Source organism: Mauremys mutica, chromosome 2, assembly GCF_020497125.1.
Source record: "Mauremys mutica isolate MM-2020 ecotype Southern chromosome 2, ASM2049712v1, whole genome shotgun sequence".
Taxonomy (NCBI): domain Eukaryota; kingdom Metazoa; phylum Chordata; order Testudines; family Geoemydidae; genus Mauremys; species Mauremys mutica.
The window spans coordinates 150086914-150106552 of NC_059073.1; the positions used below are offsets into that span (position 1 = coordinate 150086914).

At 38.7% G+C, this 19639-nt stretch overlaps 1 protein-coding gene across 2 annotated transcripts in view; it reads left to right on the forward strand.

Annotated features, from left to right (window-relative positions):
* Positions 1-19392, forward strand: part of LOC123365255 (cadherin-10) — a 148385-nt gene extending 128993 nt beyond the window's left edge. Inside the window, exons 10-12 of one of the 2 annotated variants that reach the window (XM_045007970.1) lie at positions 6180-6288; positions 9284-9535; positions 18429-19392. In XM_045007970.1, the coding sequence (XP_044863905.1) occupies positions 6180-6288; positions 9284-9535; positions 18429-18922 (855 nt within the window). In that variant the 3' untranslated portion in view covers positions 18923-19392. The remainder of the gene's footprint in view (positions 1-6179; positions 6289-9283; positions 9536-18428) is intronic. The other variant, XM_045007971.1, reaches the window with a different exon arrangement.
* The last annotated feature ends 247 nt before the right edge of the window (positions 19393-19639 follow it).

Genomic DNA, 19639 nt, shown 5'->3' on the forward strand with positions numbered 1-19639 from the left:
GGGCCACTCCTCCTCGGCTTGTCTCTGCCTCTGCCTCCTCCTCCTCCCCTCCGCGCCGCCTTCTGCCAGAGGAGGGCAAAGGGGAGCAGAGCGGCAGCCCGGGCTGAGACAAACTCGTGCTGGGGCCAAGGTGAAGACCGAGGATGAGTGGGGCTGGGATCCAGCAGCAGCCCCAACCCCCAGCCGCGGGAGCGGCAGCCATGGGATATGAATCCACCTTGGGCCAGATTCACAGTAAGGTAAGAGTTGGGCCGGGCGGGAGGGTCCCCAGGTCCCCTGGGGAGCTTCTGCCTGCTGGAGCCCCAGTGGCTCCTGCCTCCCTCCCCAGGCCCACACGTGCCGGTGCCTGGAGTCTCCTTCTGCCTTCCCCCCTGCAGGGGGCGAGCGACTTGGTAGAGAGGGGCAGCATCTGTCCAGCAAGCCCAGCACTTCTTCCTTGGCTCCTGCAGCCCCAGAGCTCTCTCCATTGCATGCCCCTCAGGCTCCCAGCTGGGCGGCCTCAGCACTGGGTAAATGCCAGCAGGGCTGGGTCCAGTGTCTATCCAAGCTCGTGGGGAGCTCTCTCGCCCCAATAACTAGCGCCTTACCTATGGCAAGTACAGTAGTGCAATAGGAGCGTGATGTGAAAAATATTGTGTCACGTTGTGACACGGTCACTCAAATCACAATTACATGTGTGTACTGTGCTGCTGTATCGGCGCCATTCGCGCTAATTTCCATTTTGCGTTAGTACCAGTGGTTATAGGGCTAAAATGCCGGGACAAAAATGAAAACGACTTTCCAGTGCTGCCTACCGGCAACAAAGAGAGAAACGGCAAAAAGAATTAGAAAAACTATCTCGTACTTCAAAAAAGTATTTTACAAAAGTCGACAATCAAGGAGAAAGCTCTAAGCAATGCATTGAAGGTGATTATTCATCAACTGATGAAGACCAATCGAACCAAAGATTACCTTTATCAACTGATAAAGATGAACAACAATCTGACCAAAGATTATCTTCGCTAACTGATAAAGACGAACAATCACAATCCATCCAAAGATTTACTACATCAGCTGAAGAGTCCAGAAACGAAGAACTGTTATCCAAATCTAAAACTGAAGAACAGTTATTGGAAGGTGGAGAGACTGACATAGGATCGGATCCAAGTACATGACCGATAATAATTACTGATGCAATGCGAATGATTATTGTGAAAAAAGGTCCTTCAAAATTAGATCCTACATTTGAATATCGATTTAATGAGTTGAATCGTCGATTTATGCCATTCAGTATGAAGAAAAACAATGAAAAATGGGAAACAAATTAATAGATCGTGGTTAGTCTATTCACGGACCAAAGATGTAGTTTTTTGTTTTTGCTGCAAATTGTTCTGTAACTCGGACATTCTTCTGGCAACTGCAGGTTTTAATGACTGGCGAAATTTGCATCCGCATTTGAAAGAACATGAAACATCAAAAAATCATTTATGCTCATTGACAAATTGGATTGAGCTGTCAAACAGATTAGGTTCTGGTACAACAATCAATACAGTACAGTGACATCAACTAAATTCAGAAATTCTACGTCGGCAAGCAGAGTTGGAATGATTACTGGCAATCATTAATTTCCTAGCCAAACAGTGCCTCGCATTCCGTGGATCCTCGGATATTTTATATGAGAATAACAATGGAAATTTCTTAAAATTGGTTGAGTTATTGGCAAAATTTGATAATGTTATGGCAGAGCATGTACGAAGAGTGAAAGATGGAGAGATTCATACCAATTATTTGGGTAAAAATACACAAAATGAGATATTAGAATTAATTTCTAATGGAATGCGTAATGAAATTTTATCGAATTTGAAACATGCCAAATATTACTCAATTATAGTTGATTGTACTCAAGATCTGAGCAAAACCGAGCAAATGTCAATAGTTTTACAATTTCTGAAAATTGATGAAAATGCAGAAGTGAAAATTTGTGAACACTTTCTAGAATTTATACAGTGAATGAAACTACTGGGAAAGCCCTCACAGATGTAATTCTACAGAGATTGGAACACTGTGTAATACCTTTAGAAAATATGTGCGGCCAAGGGTACGATAACGGCTCAAACATGCGAGGATGACATGCAGGTGTACAGCAAAGAATATTGAATTCAAACAATCAAGCTTTTTTAATTCCTTGCCATGCGCATTCGCTCAATCTGGTTGTCAGTGATGCCACCAAATCATCTAAACATGCCGTTTCATATTTTACCACAGTGCAAGCAATGTACAACTTTTTTAGTGCTTCCACACACCGTTAGGCAGTCTTGAAGAAGAATCTTGAACAAAAACTCACACTTAAACCTCTAAGTCAAACTAGATGGGAAAGCAGGATAGATGCTATTAGACCATTCCGATAGTCATCAGGAGAGATTTATGATGCACTATTCGAAATAAGCCAGGACTTGTTGTATGATCCTTCATTTCGACATGAAGCTGAAACATTGGCTCAGAAAATGATGCAGTTTCAATTTCCATGTTGCACGGTTATTTGGCATAATATTCTAAATCAAATTAGTTTGACCAGCAAAGTTATGCAGAACATAACCATAGACATATCTGAGGCAAAGACGATTTTGAATAAAACGCTGGAATATTTAAAAATATACCGTTCAGATGAAGGATTTGAAGAAACTGTCAAAGAAGCAACAACAATAGCAGAGGATCTTGATTTTGAACCGACGTTTGCACCTCAACAATTCATTCGTCCTTGGAAAAAAACAAGACAGTTTTGTTATGAGGCTCATAATGATCCTATTATCGATCCAAACGAAAGGTTTAAAGTTGAATGTTTCTATTGTATTTTGGATGTAGCTATAACTTACATTTAAGAAAGATTTTGTCAGTTGCATGGTCATTGAGAAACTTTTGAATTTTTATATGATATTGGAAATATTAAAAATCAGTTTTCCAAAGAAGACCTCATGAAGCACTGCCAAGTACTGCCAAGCACTGCCAAGTACTGATAATGCTGCTGACATTGATGCAGTAGAATTGTGTGATGAATTAATAGCTTTATCTGAGCTAATAAGTCCTAAAACTTCTCCTCTAAAAGTATTTGAATTTATAGCAAGAAATGATTTTTTCACTCCAAACACTGCTATAGCATTACACATTCATTTAACATTACCAGTATCAGTGGCTTCTGGTGAGCACAGTTTCTCAAAACTGAAATTACTAAAAAATTATTTGAGGTCTACCATGTCTCAAATTCATTTGTCAGGACTTGCATTAATTTCAGTTGAAAGTACTCTTGCAAAAAATTTAGATTTCACTGACTTATTAAAAGTATAAAAACCAGAAAAATTAAATTCATATAGATTCTTTTAATTTATAAGAAACTGGAAGACACTAATGTTTTTCATTGCAGTGTATCGTTGAACTCAAATTGTTTGTAATTGTGTTTTTGTTAAAATTAAATGTTAAAATTACACTAGCAGGAAATTGTTTTATTTCACTAACTACAAATTCTCTGTTTTCATTTTTTTTAAAGTTTAAACAGTCAAAACCAAACTGCAAAGTGCAAACGTGTAAAAGCCAAAAAAAAAAGCCGGGGGGAGAGTGGGCCGCCAAAAATTGTTTTCCTTGGGGCAGCAAAAAAACTAGAGCCGACCCTGGGGGTAATAGGAACCTATATAAGAAAAAGACCAAAAAATCAGGACCGTCCCTATAAATCTGGTCACCCTAGTTCTGCTGGAGGTGTTGCCATTCAGATCAGGTGTACAACAAAGGGCCTGACTGCTTGTCACTAAAGATCCCATGACACATTTTAAAATAATCAAGGAGTTAGTCCTCAGCAAACTGAGCCTGGCTCAGGATGCTGCCCTCCTAAAATTCCCGTTAATATTTTATCTGGTTTAATTTCCCCTCCTAAATCTTGTTTAGCAGCCTTGTTGGCACAGAATTCTTCCTGTATTCCATTTAAGACATAGCTGTACCTCACTGATGGTGAGTGATCCCTATTGCTTGGAAAACATTAGGATTCTTTACTATGAAAGAGGTTATATACAGGAAAAGTGTGTGTCTGTGTGTAATATGATCAGAATGTAAGATCCTAAATCAGTAGGAATATTATGATTGGTCCTCATGCCAGTGTTCCAACATATAGTGTATATATGTAGAAGTATCTCAAGCCAAATTTCACTGTCCTGTTGAGTTTGCCTATTGTCAGAAACAAACTTTTTTGAAACGTGTTTTTTTTCCTTTAGCCTAAGCCAGGGATCGGCAACCTTTGGCAAGCAGCCCACCAGGGTAAACACCCTGGCGGGCTGGGCCAGTTTGTTTACCTGCCACGTCCGCAGGTTCGGCTGATCGCGGCTCCCCCTGGCCAGGGTTCGCCGTCCCAGGACAATGGGGGCTGAGGGAAGCAGCGTGGGCTGAAGGATGTGCTGCCTGCTGCTTCCCGCAGCTCCCAGTGGCCTGGAAAGTGAGGGTGAGAGGGTCTTTGGAGAAGGACAATTGAGAGAGAGAAAGCCAAAGCTTTCAGTGTGAAAGAGTTTTACCTCTGCGGTTTGGAAGGACTGGAGGGGAGAAATGGGGAGTTAGATGAATGTTTGGAAGGCCACAGAGAGGAGGTTGCCATTGCTGAGGCAAAGGATGATATGACTTTTACAAGAGTTTTAATGTTAGGAATGAAGAAAACAGATGCATTTTGGAAATTCTAGAGAGACAAAGAAAGCAGGATTTAGCATGTCACAGGAGAGATGTCAAAAATGACAGGTAGATTGCAGGCTTGTGGAGCAGGTCGGATTGTATAGCTGACAACAGTAATGGAGCCTGGAGGATATGTGGGAGGGTTCTAGAAGAAACTTCAGTTTTTGCCAAGTTGAGCTTGAGTAGACAATGGAACATTGAAGGCGAGATGTCAGTCAGTAGAGAGGTAGTTCTGGTAACCATCAGCATAGAGTAGTAACCGAGGTTGTGTGACTGGAAGTCACCCTGGGATGACGCAGCAAAGATCTCAGGTTTACATCTAAGAGATGGCACTTGCTGTAGCTAATGGCCAGTAAGTGTCAATGACAAACTACACAGGTTCACTGCATACTTAAATAGAAAAATGGCAGGGAATCACCACTACTTCCTGCAATTCCTACAATAGGCTTTCTTTGGAAGTCTGCACCCCGAGTACTCTGATGCAGCCTAAGTTATGAGATCTACCCAGGATCTCAGATCCCAGCTAGGGGCAATAGAGGTGTATGTGTTTTAGCATTTTGAATAGAATGTTTGAGTCATGATAAACAATTTTTTCCCTCATAAACTCTTAATTTACATGATTTTCTGTGCTGAGAAATGGACAAATGAATTTCATTACAAATTTAGAAGTTTCAAAGTGGTTTCCGTTTTGCAATGTTTGACATTGAACAGTTTTTGTTTCCCCCATCTTCTACCTTTTTGCCACTGCATTCTATCAAATTAAAGTCCATGGGGTTTTCTTTTAACCCCTCTTCCTCTTGCAATTTCCTCAGATTTGGAAGATTTATAGTGGCAGAGTTGTGTTTCATTTTTGCTGTTGTCAATCTAACTTTTCAACACTTCTTCAACTTTGGAAAACTTAGAGTAGGGGGGGAAAAGGAGATAATGAAAAAAAATTACCTTCAATGTGGTGGGGGGAAGAAATTAAAACATTCCTATTATTTTCAGTTTTCAAACATTTAAACGAAATATAAATTTCAGTTTGAACTGTAATGAATATTTTTCTTTTGAAATTCATATTTTCCTGTGAAAGATTTTGGCCAGTTCTTTGTATATGTTTTAAGTGTATTAATGTAATCTGAATTGCTATTGTATATACTTGTTAAAAATATACAGAGAAACGTGTAAGGAGAAAAGGTAGGCAGCAGTTCAGAATATTATGGGGAGGTGGTCATTTTGATTTTATAAATACTGGGTTTAAACTTTGCTATGCAGTGTTTGGAATCCAAACTCTGGACTAATGAGCTAGGTTACTTACTGATTTATTTTTTGCACTTCATCAGGAAAAGAAGCAACATATATGACGAAAGGTACATTTGATCAGTTATCATATTAGATGGTATTATTTATACCATAGTTTGTTTTATAAATATGGATTTTTTTTTAAAGCTGGCACTGTTCCTTGAAGTAACCAGATAACTGTATCACAATCCCTGCTTATTTTTTTTCCTTGTCTGCAGCTAATACAGACCATAAGTGCAGTAGACAAAGATGACCCTCTTGGAGGACAAAAATTTTTCTTCAGTTTAGCTGCTGTTAACCCAAACTTTACTGTTCAAGATAATGAAGGTAAAATACAGAGCTTGCCCATGGTATAAGATTTATCTTTAATTCCTAACTTATTACAGGTATTTTTCTGAAACATTTGAACTTGTGTTTGCAAAAGTTAAGACCTGTTAACTGGAAGAAAGGACTGGGCTTTCACGGGCTACTGAACCTCATACAGATAGCAGACAAAATTAATGTTACTACTGTGGAGTTGCCTATAACCTTACTGTGCTTATGACCCTTTCTTCTTGTACATAGTAACACTTATGAGATATATGATAGAAAATTGGGTATCAACAATTTGATGGAAATAATTTCCTTTATTTTAAAAGAAGAGTAAAGATTTAAATATTTTACAAACCCCAAATGTAAGCTTATGTTGCAGTAAATCTGGATCAGGATTTCAGTTGCATTTGGTGGCTTTACATGTTTTAAAAACATAGTGATTTTGTCATCTTTTGGTTTGGGGATTGTTATAAACTGAACCTCAAGGAACAATCAGGAGAGTCATGTTAACCCGCACTGTATCTAAAATTAGAAAGAAGTTCAGACTGTGAATCAAGACTACTGAGTCCTCATCAGCTATTTATTTATTGATATTATTAAAACAGTTTCCCAAATGGGGACACAACATTTGGTTTTAGCTCTAGAAGATGGTGGTGCCTAGCAGCCCCAATCATAGAGCAGGGACCCACAATGATAGGCTTTGTACAGACAGACCCTGCCTCAAGAAGCTTACAATCTAATTAGAAGAGATATGGGAGCACAAGGAGCAATGAGACAGGTCTGAAGATATCAGACTTTGAAGTCTGAATGCTACAACTTCAGGCTTTTAAAACTGCTTAGAAGACTAGCTGCACAATTGCCATTGAAATTCATGGGAATTGGGTGTCCAAATCCACGAGGTGACTTTGAAAATAGCACTGAAACCTGGTATCTGGGGGTCTTTCTAAAGCAAGGAACAGCATTTTCCCTTTTTGGTTAGTTAGGAATCTTTTCAATTCTGATAGCATCAAATTATTTATGTGTCCCTTGGGTATGAAGCTGCTCAGGAATCTGGAATGTTTAAGTAGTCCCAGTAGCAATGGATTAGTGGGGAGTAGATGAGGCAGTTGAAGGGTCATGATAAATGCTGTACGTGACATGGATATAACCACTACATGTAGTCTATAGATACATTTAGTACGATAACCAAAATATAAATTCACTGAAGTTATATAAAGGACACAGACCTGTAATCATTGGAGGTTTATTTCATCTATGTACATTCAAAAACAAATGGCATTGATCTGTTCTCATCATTAAGACCCTTATCTGGAAATAAATGAATTAACATATGCTATGTAGAGGAAAGCCATAAATGGGAAATGGTAGAGTCTCAACTTAGAAGATAATTTGGAGATAGGTAAATGCCTACTGTCCCCAGAAGATTGTCAGCTGTCCTCGAACTGCAGAAGATTTAACTTTATATAATCTTAATTCACCTTGTCAGCTTCAGTTTAAGCTCACAGAATCCTAGACTCAAAAGAAAAGAAAAATCTTTCTAGGCTTAGTAAGCCTCCACAGCCTCCTGCACCCCCAGGCACCAACACTGAGAAAAGTTCCTCTGGCCTATGTACAAACAATGGAGAGTCTGTAACAACAGGTGAAGGGGGAGCAACAGAGAATAACATGACAAGAACAGGATCTAAATAAAACATTGAATTATTTTGGGTTGTGGGTCAGAGGCAGTGTATAGCAGAGGCTAATCTAATGCCTGATTTTTTGAGGAAGGAAGGCAATGAGGGGAGAATGGGAGCAGAGGAAGCTTGACCAAGGGGACTGCTTCTTAGTCTTCTGTCTTTGCTCCTTTGTAAAGCTGAATGAGGCTGATAACTCGAAGTGGATAGCCACTTTTTGTTCATTTGTCTTTTTTTTTTCTGCCTGTTGCCAGGAAAAACTTTTAGGAGTTTGTCTTTTGTTGGGGAAATGGGACATGAGCACTCATCCATAGTCTGATTGGCTTGTGTTAGAATTATGAAATCAGCCGGCATAAAAAAATCTGAAATCAGGGTGACATCAAATGGGAGGAGCTGTAAAGGAATGTTCTAGAATGCATACAATAGAATGTTCTTCACGTCTCTCAGCCTTCTAGCTCAAACCAAGTGCAATATTTTAATAGGGGATATATCCTGGGGAATAGATCCTGCCTATGCAGAGAATTAGCTCTAAGAAAATATATCTTATCAATTTCTAATGATATTCTACACATTTTGTAGATGGGTTTCACTCATTAACTTCAACGGGAAGTCAGCTGGCAGTACAGATAATGCTTATCTAGCAGAGACTGACAATTCTGATCAAAGAGGAAACATTTGCCCTTATTTCTTGTTTTTGTATTTTTGTCCTGTATTTGTAGAAAGAGCAGCAGCCCTCCTGGTATCTCTGACGTGCAGGGAGGCTATTTGCACAGCATTTAATGCTACTGTTTACACTACAGATTAATAACAGCATGATAAGACTCTACTACTTTACACACACACAGTATCTGGAGTACATTCACGTGTCTAAACTGTTTAGGAATACGGTATTGCATTTTGATCTTCTGAATGCCTTTGTTAATCACTCACCCAATCACATTTCAGCTTGAGATACTGAGGAATACAATGCATTGGACAACAGCATGTTGAGGGGAAGAGAGAGGTGAAGCAGCCTTTTGGTCAAGTTGAAATGCCAGTAGAAAAAAGCCTGATGTCAGATGTTAAGGAAGTGCATTTTCCAAAATAACATAGTGAACAAAAAACTCTGATAAAAAATGTTTGTGTATATTATATATACTATGAATTTTGCATCTGACGAAGTGGGTATTCACCCACGAAAGCTTATGTTCCAATACTTCTATTAGTCTATAATGTGCCACAGGACTCTTTGTTGCTTTTTACAGATCCAGACTAACACAGCTACCCCTCTGATACATGAATTTTATAGTTATATATTACACATTAGTAATATATATAATTATTTTTATCTGATATAGATAACACTGCCAGAATTTTGACGAGAAGAAATGGCTTCAGTAGACATGAAATAAGTACCTATTTCCTGCCAGTGGTGATATCGGACAATGACTACCCAATCCAGAGTAGCACTGGCACTCTGACAATTCGAGTGTGTACCTGTGACAACCGTGGTAACATGCAGTCCTGTAATGCTGAGGCCTTGCTCCTTCCTGCTGGCCTGAGCACTGGTGCTCTAATTGCTATTCTCCTCTGCATCATTATACTTCTAGGTAAGTTAGAGAAAAATGCATCTTTTCCCAAATGAACTAATACTTCAGAGATATACAGGCCCGACCTGTATACTACTACATAACTACTACAAGCTATGTAGTTTTGAAATATTAGTGATTGTGTTTTGTGATACAAGATTCAAAAACTACTGTAAAACAGTGGAAACAGTTTATGCTATGATGAACTTGGATGTAATAAAACACCTAGGTGACTAAGAATGAAAAATCTCAGGTTGTTAAATTGTTTCAACAAATTTCAGTATGCAAATGGCAGTACCTATATACTTACAGTGAAGTTGTTCCCTTAAAAATAGCTAAGAGGGTTGAACTATGTAGCAAAGTCAAATCAATGAACGGGACTTCAGTTTTTGGTATTTACTGGCAGAGATTTATAAAATGTACTTTTAAGCAGATAAATAAATTGAGACACTTTTACCCCTTTACCCATGTGAAACCATTATCTATACCTCTTTCTAATAGGAAATGTACTAGAAATGGTTGTGAGAGCCAAGCAAACTTATCAATATTTTTCATCTTAAGTTCACGTAGTGATTCACCCTTCTTAGGGAAGCAGTGTTCCTTTCTCTATGAACTGGTGGAGTTTACCCCCTGAAACCAGTAGATCTTGTGAGAACTAAATGGAGGCCAGGATGCTCCTCGAGTGCTTTGTTTCCAAAGGGATGAAGTAAAGGTGACAATTTCAGCGTGTGTTCCATGAGAACACACACAAAAAGTCTGGCCCATGACCAATGATATTTTATGTAAACTTTATTTACTTTGCCATGGAATGCCTCAAAATACTTAATATGCTTATGATGCTAACATTTCAAATATTAAAATATGTGTTTGGTTTGTTGTATTGATAATAGATGTACCTTTTTTTAGTTCTCTCATGTACATGAAAAAAGCTCAGGGAATATTATGTAAAGGGCCAAATTTTGCCCTTAACACTGGTAAATCAGCAGTAACTTTCACTGATTCAGTTCAGTGCAATAGGTTAGAGTCTGATCCCCTGCTATCATGCCATACATGGAATTTGTTTGTGCAGACTCTTAGTCCTCACTTAGTGAGCTAAGTGGAAACTGCCAAGGAAAGAGAAAAGTTTAGCTGACAAGATGTATACACACACTTGTTTAAACCCTTCTCCTTGCTAGTTATGTATCTTTTAATGAATAAGCAATACTTTTTTTAGGGCTGTCAAGTGATTAAAAAAAAATCGTGATTAATTGCACTGTTAAAGAATAGTAGAATACAATTTATTTAAAGATTTTGGATGTTTTCTACATTTTCAAGTATACTGATTTCAATTACCACACAGAATACAAAGTGTACAGTGCTCACTTTATATTATTATTTTTTATTAAAAATATTTGCACAGTAAAAAACAAAAATAGTAGTATTTTTCAATTCACCGAATAAAGAGGTTGCACAACATCCTTTATATCATTGATCTTACAAATGTAGAATTATATTAAAAAAAAAAACTTCACCCAAGTATAAAATAATGTAAAACTTTAGAACCTACAAGTCAACTCAGTCTAACTTGTTCAACCAGTCGCTGAGACAAACAAGTTTGTTTACATTTGCAGGAGATAATGCTGCCTCTTGTTTACAATGTCAACTGAAAAGAGACAACAGGTGTTTGCATGGAACTGTTGTAGCCGGTGTCTCAAGATATTTACATGCCAGATGCACTAAAGATTCATATGTCCCTTCATGCTTCAACCACCATTACAAAGGATGAGAGTCCATGCCGATGATGGGTTCTGCTCGATAACAATCCAAAGCAGTGCGAACCAATGCAAATTCATTTTCATCATCTGAGTCAGATGCCACTAGCAGAAGGTTGATTTTCTTTTTTGGTGGTTCAATTCTCTGGTTTCCGCATCAGAATGTTGCTCTTTTAAGGCTTCTGAAAGCATGTTCCACACCTCGTCCCTCTCAGATTTTGGAAGGCACTTCAGATTCTTAAACCTTGGGTCAAGTGCTGTAGCTATCTTTCGAAATCTCACATTGGTACCTTCTTTGTGTTTTCTCAAATCTGCAGTGAAAGTGTTCTTAAAACTAACAACATTTGCTGGGTCATCATGTGACACTGCTGTAACATGAAATATATGGCAAAATGTGGGTAAAACACAGAGCAGGAGAAATATAATTGTCCCCAAGGAGTTCAGTCACAAATTTAATTAACACATTTTTTTTAATGCGTGTAATCAGCATGGAAGCATGTTCTGTGGAATGGTGTCCGAAGCAGGAAGTGGCATACAAATGTGGAGCATATCTGGCAAGTAAATACCTTGCAGTGCTGGCTACAAAAGTGCCATGCAAACACCTGTTCTCACTTTCAGGTGACACTGTAAATAAGAAGCGGGCAGCATTATGTCCAGTAAATGTAAACAAACTTATTTGTCTTAGCGATTAACTGAACAAGCAGTAGGACTGAGTGTACTTGTAAGTTCTAAAGTTTTACATTGTTTTGTTTTTTTGAGTGCAGTTATGTAACAAAAAAAAATTCATTTGTAAGTTGCACTTTCTCAATAAAGAAATTGCACTACAGTACTTGGAGGTGAATTAAAAAATACAATTTCTTTTATCATTTTTACAGTGCAAATATTTGTAATAAAAATAATAATATAAAGTGAGCACTCTACACTTTGTATTGTGTGTTGTAACTGAAATAAATATATTTGAAAATGTAGAAAACATCCAAAATATTTAATAAATTTCAATTCGTATTCTATAGTTTTAAAAGTGTGATTAATAGTGATTAATTTTTTGAGTTAATCGCATGAGTTAACTGCGATTACTTGACAGCCCTACTTTTTGTTTGAAGAAGCTCTTTTTGAGTCACTTTTGGAGGCATGCCACTAGCAGCTTATTAAAGGCAAATTTCTTACAGATGCTAACACAGTTGAGCCTGTAGTGTTAAAACATTTGGAAAGAGGGGCACTGCCACTTGAGGACTGCATTCGAGAGGGGCTGCAAAGGTGGGTGCCCCAGTCGACAGAGGGGCAAGCCGTGAAGTTAGCCACTCTGGGAAAAAGTGCCCATGGACAGACTGGATGATGTGAATCACCCCTGAATATGACAGTAGCCATTTCTTCTCTGAAAAAAGAAAGGGTTCATTAGATAGTTCTTATGTGTATTAATGTTTAGATTTATTTTTTGCAGCGAGATAAACAACATTTTCAGGTTCAGCCTATTTCTAATTATATGTAGTCATATGATTGGCCACTCAATTGATCTGCATTAGGCAGAACACTGATTTTTGGCGGTTATCTTCATAGAATCATAGAAGATTAGGGTTGGAATCAGGTGGTCATCTAGTCCAACCCCCTGCTCAAATCTAAATCATCTAACTAAATCATCCCAGCTAGGATTTTGTCAAGCCGGGCCTTAAAAACAGTCCACCTCCCTAGGTAATCCATTCCAGTGCTTCACCACCCACTTAGCGAAATAGTTTTTCCTAATATCCAACCTAGACCTCCCCCACTTCAACTTGAGACCATTGCTCCTTGTTCTGTCATCTGCCACCATTTTGAACAGCCTAGCTCCATCCTCTTTGGAAACCCCCCTTCACTCTTCTTTTCTGCAGACTAAATAAGCCCAGTTTCCCCAGTCTTTCCTCATAACTTATGTGCCCCAGCCCCCTAATCATTTTTATTGGCTTCTGCTGGAGTCTCTCCAATTTGTCCACCTCTTTTCTGTAGTGAGGGGCCCAAAACTGGACTCAATACACCAGATATGGCCTTACCAGTGCCAAATAGAGGGGAATAATCACTTCCCTCAATCTGCTTGCAGTGATCCTACTAATGCAGCCCAATATGCTGTTAGCCTTCTTGGCAACAAGGGCACACTGTTGACATATATCCAGCTTCTCATCCACCGTAATCCCCAGGTCCTTTTCTGCAGAACTGCCAGTCGGCCCCGATCCTCTAGCAGTGCATGGGATTCTTCTGTCCTAAATGCAGGACTCTGCACTTGTCCTTGTTGAACCTCATCAGATTTCTTTTGGCCCAATTCTCCAATTTGTCTAGGTCACTTTGGACTCTATCTCTACCCTCCAGCTTATCTACCTCTGCCCCCCAGTTTAGTGTCATCCGCAAACTTTCTGAGGGTGCAATTGATCCCATCATCCAGATCATTAATGAAAATATTGAACAAAACCATCCCCAGGACACTCTGCTTGATACTGGCTGCCAACTAGAAATCGAGCCGTTGATCACTACCCATTAAGCCTTACGATCTAGCCAGCTTTTTCTCCACCTTGTAGTCCATTCATCCATCCACACTTTATTAACTTGCTGGCAAGTATACTGTGGGAGACTGTATCAAAAGCTTTGCTAAAGTCAAGATATATCACGTCCACCACTTTCCCATATTCACAGAGCCAGTTATCTCATCGTAAAAGGCCATCAGGTTGGTCAGGCATGACTTGCCCTTGGTGAATCCATGTTGACTAGTCCTGATCACCTTCTTCTTCTCCAAGTGCTTCAAAATGGATTCCTTGAGGACTCACGCCATGATTTTTCCAGGGACTGAGGTGAGGCAGAATGGTCTGTAGTTCCCCAGATTCTCCTTCTTCCCTTTTTAAAGATGGGCACTATATTTGCCTTTTTTCAATTGTTCGGGACATCACCATGAGTTTTCAAAGATAATGGCTAATGGCTCTGCAATCACATCAGCCAACTCCCTCAGCACCCTCAGATGCATTATATCTGGACTCAGACTTGTGCATGGCCAGCTTTTCTAAATAGTCCTTAACCTGTTCTTTCACCACTGAGGGCTGCTCACCTCCTCCCCATAATATGCTGCCCAGTGCAGCAGTCTTGGAGCTGACCTAGTCTGTGAAGATGAAGGCAAGTTTCTCTGCTCTGTCTTTGTTTTCATTATGATTTCTAACTCCTCCCCAGATGGGTATCTAGTCAGGAGTCAGAAACTGATGTATGTTGTAACTCAGAAAAATAATTTTTACTCACTAAATCAGCTCCCTGACTTCATCGTGAGAGCTGCTTATTTTGACTAAAGTAAGTGTTTAGTCTTATTACTACTTAAGCACCTTCAGGTGTTTGAGAGCAGGACTTGGATTATACTCCTCCTTGTGCATCACCAGCAAGAATGCACTGTCATGTTCCAATCAGTTACACTTGTGCAGACTCCCTGAAGTCACATTGGTTGCACAGGTGTAGCTGAGGACACCATGGGCTGCAGTAATGGGTGTTCATTTGTGAGAATAAAACAACACAGCTTAGGTCTCATAGCCACAGCTGAGTTTCCAGGGCTAGCAGGTTTTTGTTATTGCTGCTGGTGGTTGTTTTTTAAATAAAAAGATACTTTATTTGAAACTGCTGTCATGGGAGATGGCAAGCTCGCAATCACATGATGTCATTTTAGAGTCACTTTTCAGAGAAGAGCCTCTCATTTGTAAGTAACACAAGCCACCTACGCTCGGGTCTTAGGGTGGGTAACCTGACTTTCCAGGGTCATTACCAATCTGCTGGTGAGGAGAGAAAAGTAGATTAGTTAAGATGTAGTGCGTGGGTTGCAGTTCAGGACCTATGAAAAGAGTAGCTGTCGCAGGTTGTTCACTAAATTTAGATTCACGCTGATGGGCGCATTAGTCTAGCTTTAAATTTACGGACTGGTTTTAAGATTTAAATTGGTGACTAGGGCCAGCATCCCTGCTAAGTATTGCTGAAGAGGGGCAGGAGGGAAGGAACTAGTCTGGTCCCCCCACGGCAGCAATGGCCAGGAAGATTGATGATTTTAGTCTGTATGATAATCAAGGAAATAATTTTAAATACTTGATTCTTTACTTAACATTTTAATAATACTTTATATTATGTTGCTAGAGTTGTTCTGTATTTATTGGTATCATATTTTTGTTTGAGATATGTGTAATTTTGTGTGGCACAGCACAAAAGCTGTTAGAGTTTAGAGTCAGAAATACTGTTACTTGCAGCACCAAACCTCATCCTGAGAGAAATTAATATGACCTTATTTCAAAGTTATTCATAGGACTACATCCATAAACAAACATGCTTACTGATATGACCTTATTTCAAAGTTGACACAAAGAAACCGTTAATGAATTGTAGTTTGGGATTCTCTGCAGCATGGCTAGGCAAATTGCATATGTGCATGGTGTTGCGCTGCCTGGAGTGGCTCACAACTGTGAATGCCTATCTCAGGGCAGACACCCCAAGTTGGTGGTGTGTTCTATAATTAGATTTCACCAAACCATTATCAAAGGTGAACTCCTGGATCACTATACCCATCTTACCATGGAGTCACAGACAGACTTTCCAGTCTATCTTGCCGCCCAGACAAACTGGACTTTATGATAGAAGGTCACAAACAAAAAAATCACATCAGGTTGCTCCCAGTCCCGAGAGACCACTCATTCATCCCAGATCCATGGATACTCTAGATTTTTCACCAGAGATAACACTGGTAGCCAATTCTATAGTAAACTAACGAAAAGAAGAGAGAGTTAAGAGATTTAATCAGGTAAAATATATGGATAAGTGAGTCACAGTTTGTAATTCCAAATGGTGGCCGTGATGTAATAAACTGCTTGTGTCCCAAAAGTCTTTCCAGGGTACCCAGATTATCTCTGGGGATCTCCGCTTTGCATCTGGCTTACTTCCCCGTAAGAATTCAAACAGTCCAGAGATCTTTCCTTAAATCCATACTTATAACTTCTTCTCACAGAAAACAAGATGACACGGTCACTACCTATGTAGGCTTTTCCTTTGATGACGAGTGAGTGAGGAATGCATTTTGAATCTTTGATCTCTGATTATAACACACAATGACCACTTGCTTTGAAATTAACACTTTTCTGTTAAAGTTCTTCATTTGCATTCACAAGGCTTCTTCCTTGGTTGATGGGTTATTTAGTTACAGGGGTATAAACCATGTAAAATGTTTGCTAGTACATTATAATGGGATACAGATAAGTGAAAACAATGCAGGTAACATCCCACTTCTTTTAATGCAGTTTAAACACCAAACAGACTCTTATACAATCACTTTGATCTATTCTAATACAAAACTGAATTGACCTGGCACTTTGGCATGAGCTGGCACCTGGTCTGGCAGTGTCACACCTGGTGCCAAATCCTGCTAGCTTTACTCAAGTGGCAGTCAGACTGGGATTACAACTGTAATTTCTCAGCACACATCAGAGAAGGTGCTTATCTTTTAGAATTAGGAGTCTAATCTTTAGTTGGGAAATGGCATTGTTATCCCAAGGGGTAAATTTCCCCATTTAAATGTCTGTTTTCTACAAAAGCAGCAAAGAGTCCTGTGGCACCTTATAGACTAACAGACGTATTGGAGCATCTGTTAGTCTATAAGGTGCCACAGGACTCTTTGCTGCTTTTACAGATCCAGACTAACATGGCTACCCCTCTGATACCTGTTTTCTACAAGACATTTTGAAATAAACAATTTCCAGAGGTTCACTTTTTGAAAACAAAAATTGAGTATTGTTAGATTTCTTTCTCCATTTTTTCCCTTCACTTGAAAAGAAGGTGGGAAACCAGCACACTTTATGCTGGTATTAAAGTTAATATCAGAACAAGTGTGTGTGTAGCTCTTCTATGCACTTCCAGTTCATGAAAACATTAAAGTTAACAAATGAAAGAAAGTGTTTTTCCAACTGCAAATATTTAGAGAGTGGTTTCCACCAGTTCCACCAGAGGGAGGGGAAAACCCTGAAAATACCCAACTCAAAATGGAATATATATATATTGTTTTCTAAAAATGAAAATAAAAAAAATCATTTTATTTTGAAATGTTGATTCAAAATAACTTATTTTTTCCAATCAGAAAATTTAATTTTTCTGTCAAAAATAGTATTTTTCCTGCAGAAAAAAATATAGCGTTAGAGGAAGACACACTTTCTGACTGAAAAAAAAAAGTAATTGAACCAGCTTTACTTATTAGGTCCCATTTACGAGTTGACTTCAGTCATATTACTTGTATCCATTAAAACTGGTTGATTCACAAATACCTTGGTGACTAAGAGTCTGAGCAAAAGCTCACTGAGGTTAATAGTTTTCATATCTGTCTATCAGGGATGGTCTAGACAGTATTTGGTCCTGCCATGAGGGCAGCGGACTGAAACAATTATTCTTCATATTTATATAGTATAATACGTGTTCAAGTGTGTGTGTTTTCGTAAGGGAGATAGAAACAAGGTAATTTAAATTCCAGGTTCATTAGAAGGAGTTCCTCTTTCTTATACTAAAAGAATATGTGTTCACTACAAACAATAAAAAGTGACACCTATGTTCTCTCTAACTGCAACCAGCTATAAAACAGAAACACATTATTTCTCACACAAAATCACCATTACAATAGAGACATCAGTCAGCAATATTGTGATGATATATTCTTGTCAAGTAGATTCCTGTGCACTAGTTCACAAATGTTTAACTTTACATAAAGTGATCAGAAAGAAGCTGTTTGGAGTGGAAGGATACCAAGATTGAATTTTATGATTTTCAAAGTAATATTTAATTAACTGTAACGCAAGCATAGTTTGAGCAGTCTGCTTGAAACTTGCAAAAATAGTCTCCCTCACCATCAAAGTAGACCTGGCCATTTTCAGACCAAACCAATGTCCCTAGTCAAAGATACAGAAAAGATCTTATTCTCAGTGCATCCTGTCTGAAGCACAAGAGAGGTTTTACACGATACACGGTAAGATGATCAAAAAACAGGTGGAGTCATTGCTGTTTCAGGGACTCTTAAGCTTAGTTGGTAAAACGTAGGTAAAGTAAAGCTACTGTGTCTGCTGAGCTTGCCACTAGGAAATTGTTAAATTGAGATCTTTATTTTATCTATCTGCTCTTCTGTTTTTTCTTTTTCTTTTTTTTTTAAGTTATAGTGGTGCTATTTGCTGCTCTGAAGAGGCAGCGAAAGAAAGAGCCTCTGATTCTGTCTAAAGAGGACATCAGAGACAACATTGTGAGTTATAATGATGAAGGCGGTGGAGAGGAAGACACTCAAGCTTTTGATATTGGCACACTGAGAAATCCTGCAGCTATTGAAGATAAGAAGCTTAGACGAGATATTATTCCTGAAACATTATTTATACCACGGAGGACTCCTTCAGCACCAAATAATACAGATGTCCGAGATTTCATTAACCAAAGGCTAAAGGAGCATGATACTGATCCGTCTGCACCACCATATGATTCACTTGCAACCTACGCCTACGAAGGAAATGATTCTATAGCTGAATCCTTGAGTTCCTTAGAGTCAGGTACTACTGAAGGAGACCAAAACTACGATTACCTCAGAGAATGGGGCCCTCGGTTTAATAAGCTAGCTGAAATGTATGGTGGAGGAGAAAGTGACAAAGACACTTCTTAACCTCCAATAGGGTCCATTTGAGAGGAAGTAATTTTACAGACACCTTCTCCACTCAACAATATTTAACATTCAGGAAAACTTTCCTGCCACTCAGCACAATGGTTTTCTTTCTAATTTGTTCATTGTCATTCATTCTTTCTAGTAGGATATCATGGAATATATACAGCATTTTATTTAATCACCTTCCAAGAGCCAAAGCTATGGAAATTCAGTGTTGTCCATTTTAGTAAGTAAAAGTACTTTCAGAAGCTTGAACAGGGTGATATTCCCTTAAGCAACCTCATGTACAAGCCGCTTTTGTTAGGTACATGTCCTACCCTTGCAAGTGCAGCTTTTAAGAAGGCAAAGAAAAAAAAGTATGTCCAGTTCTGTACATTAAAATTTTAAAAAAATGTACATGTGGTGTTAATAAGTGTGATATGCAGCTGGTTTAAAAAAAAGTTTGTGCAACTTCATTTCATCAAATTCTATCTGCCAATGTTTTATATTTATATTTTTGTATTTATTTTTAAGAAATAAACCAGTTTTTACAACTATGTTGCCTGTTCTGGGAGATGAATTGTGAATCCTTCCCCTCCAAGAAGCTATCTACATACTCAGGCTGAAGGAGAGAATGCAATTACTCCTGTAACAACAGTGCTTACTCCAGCCATTTTTATGCTGTCTATATTTAACCAAGCATTTCCCACCAAAATTTTGAAAGTGTTCACACGGAGA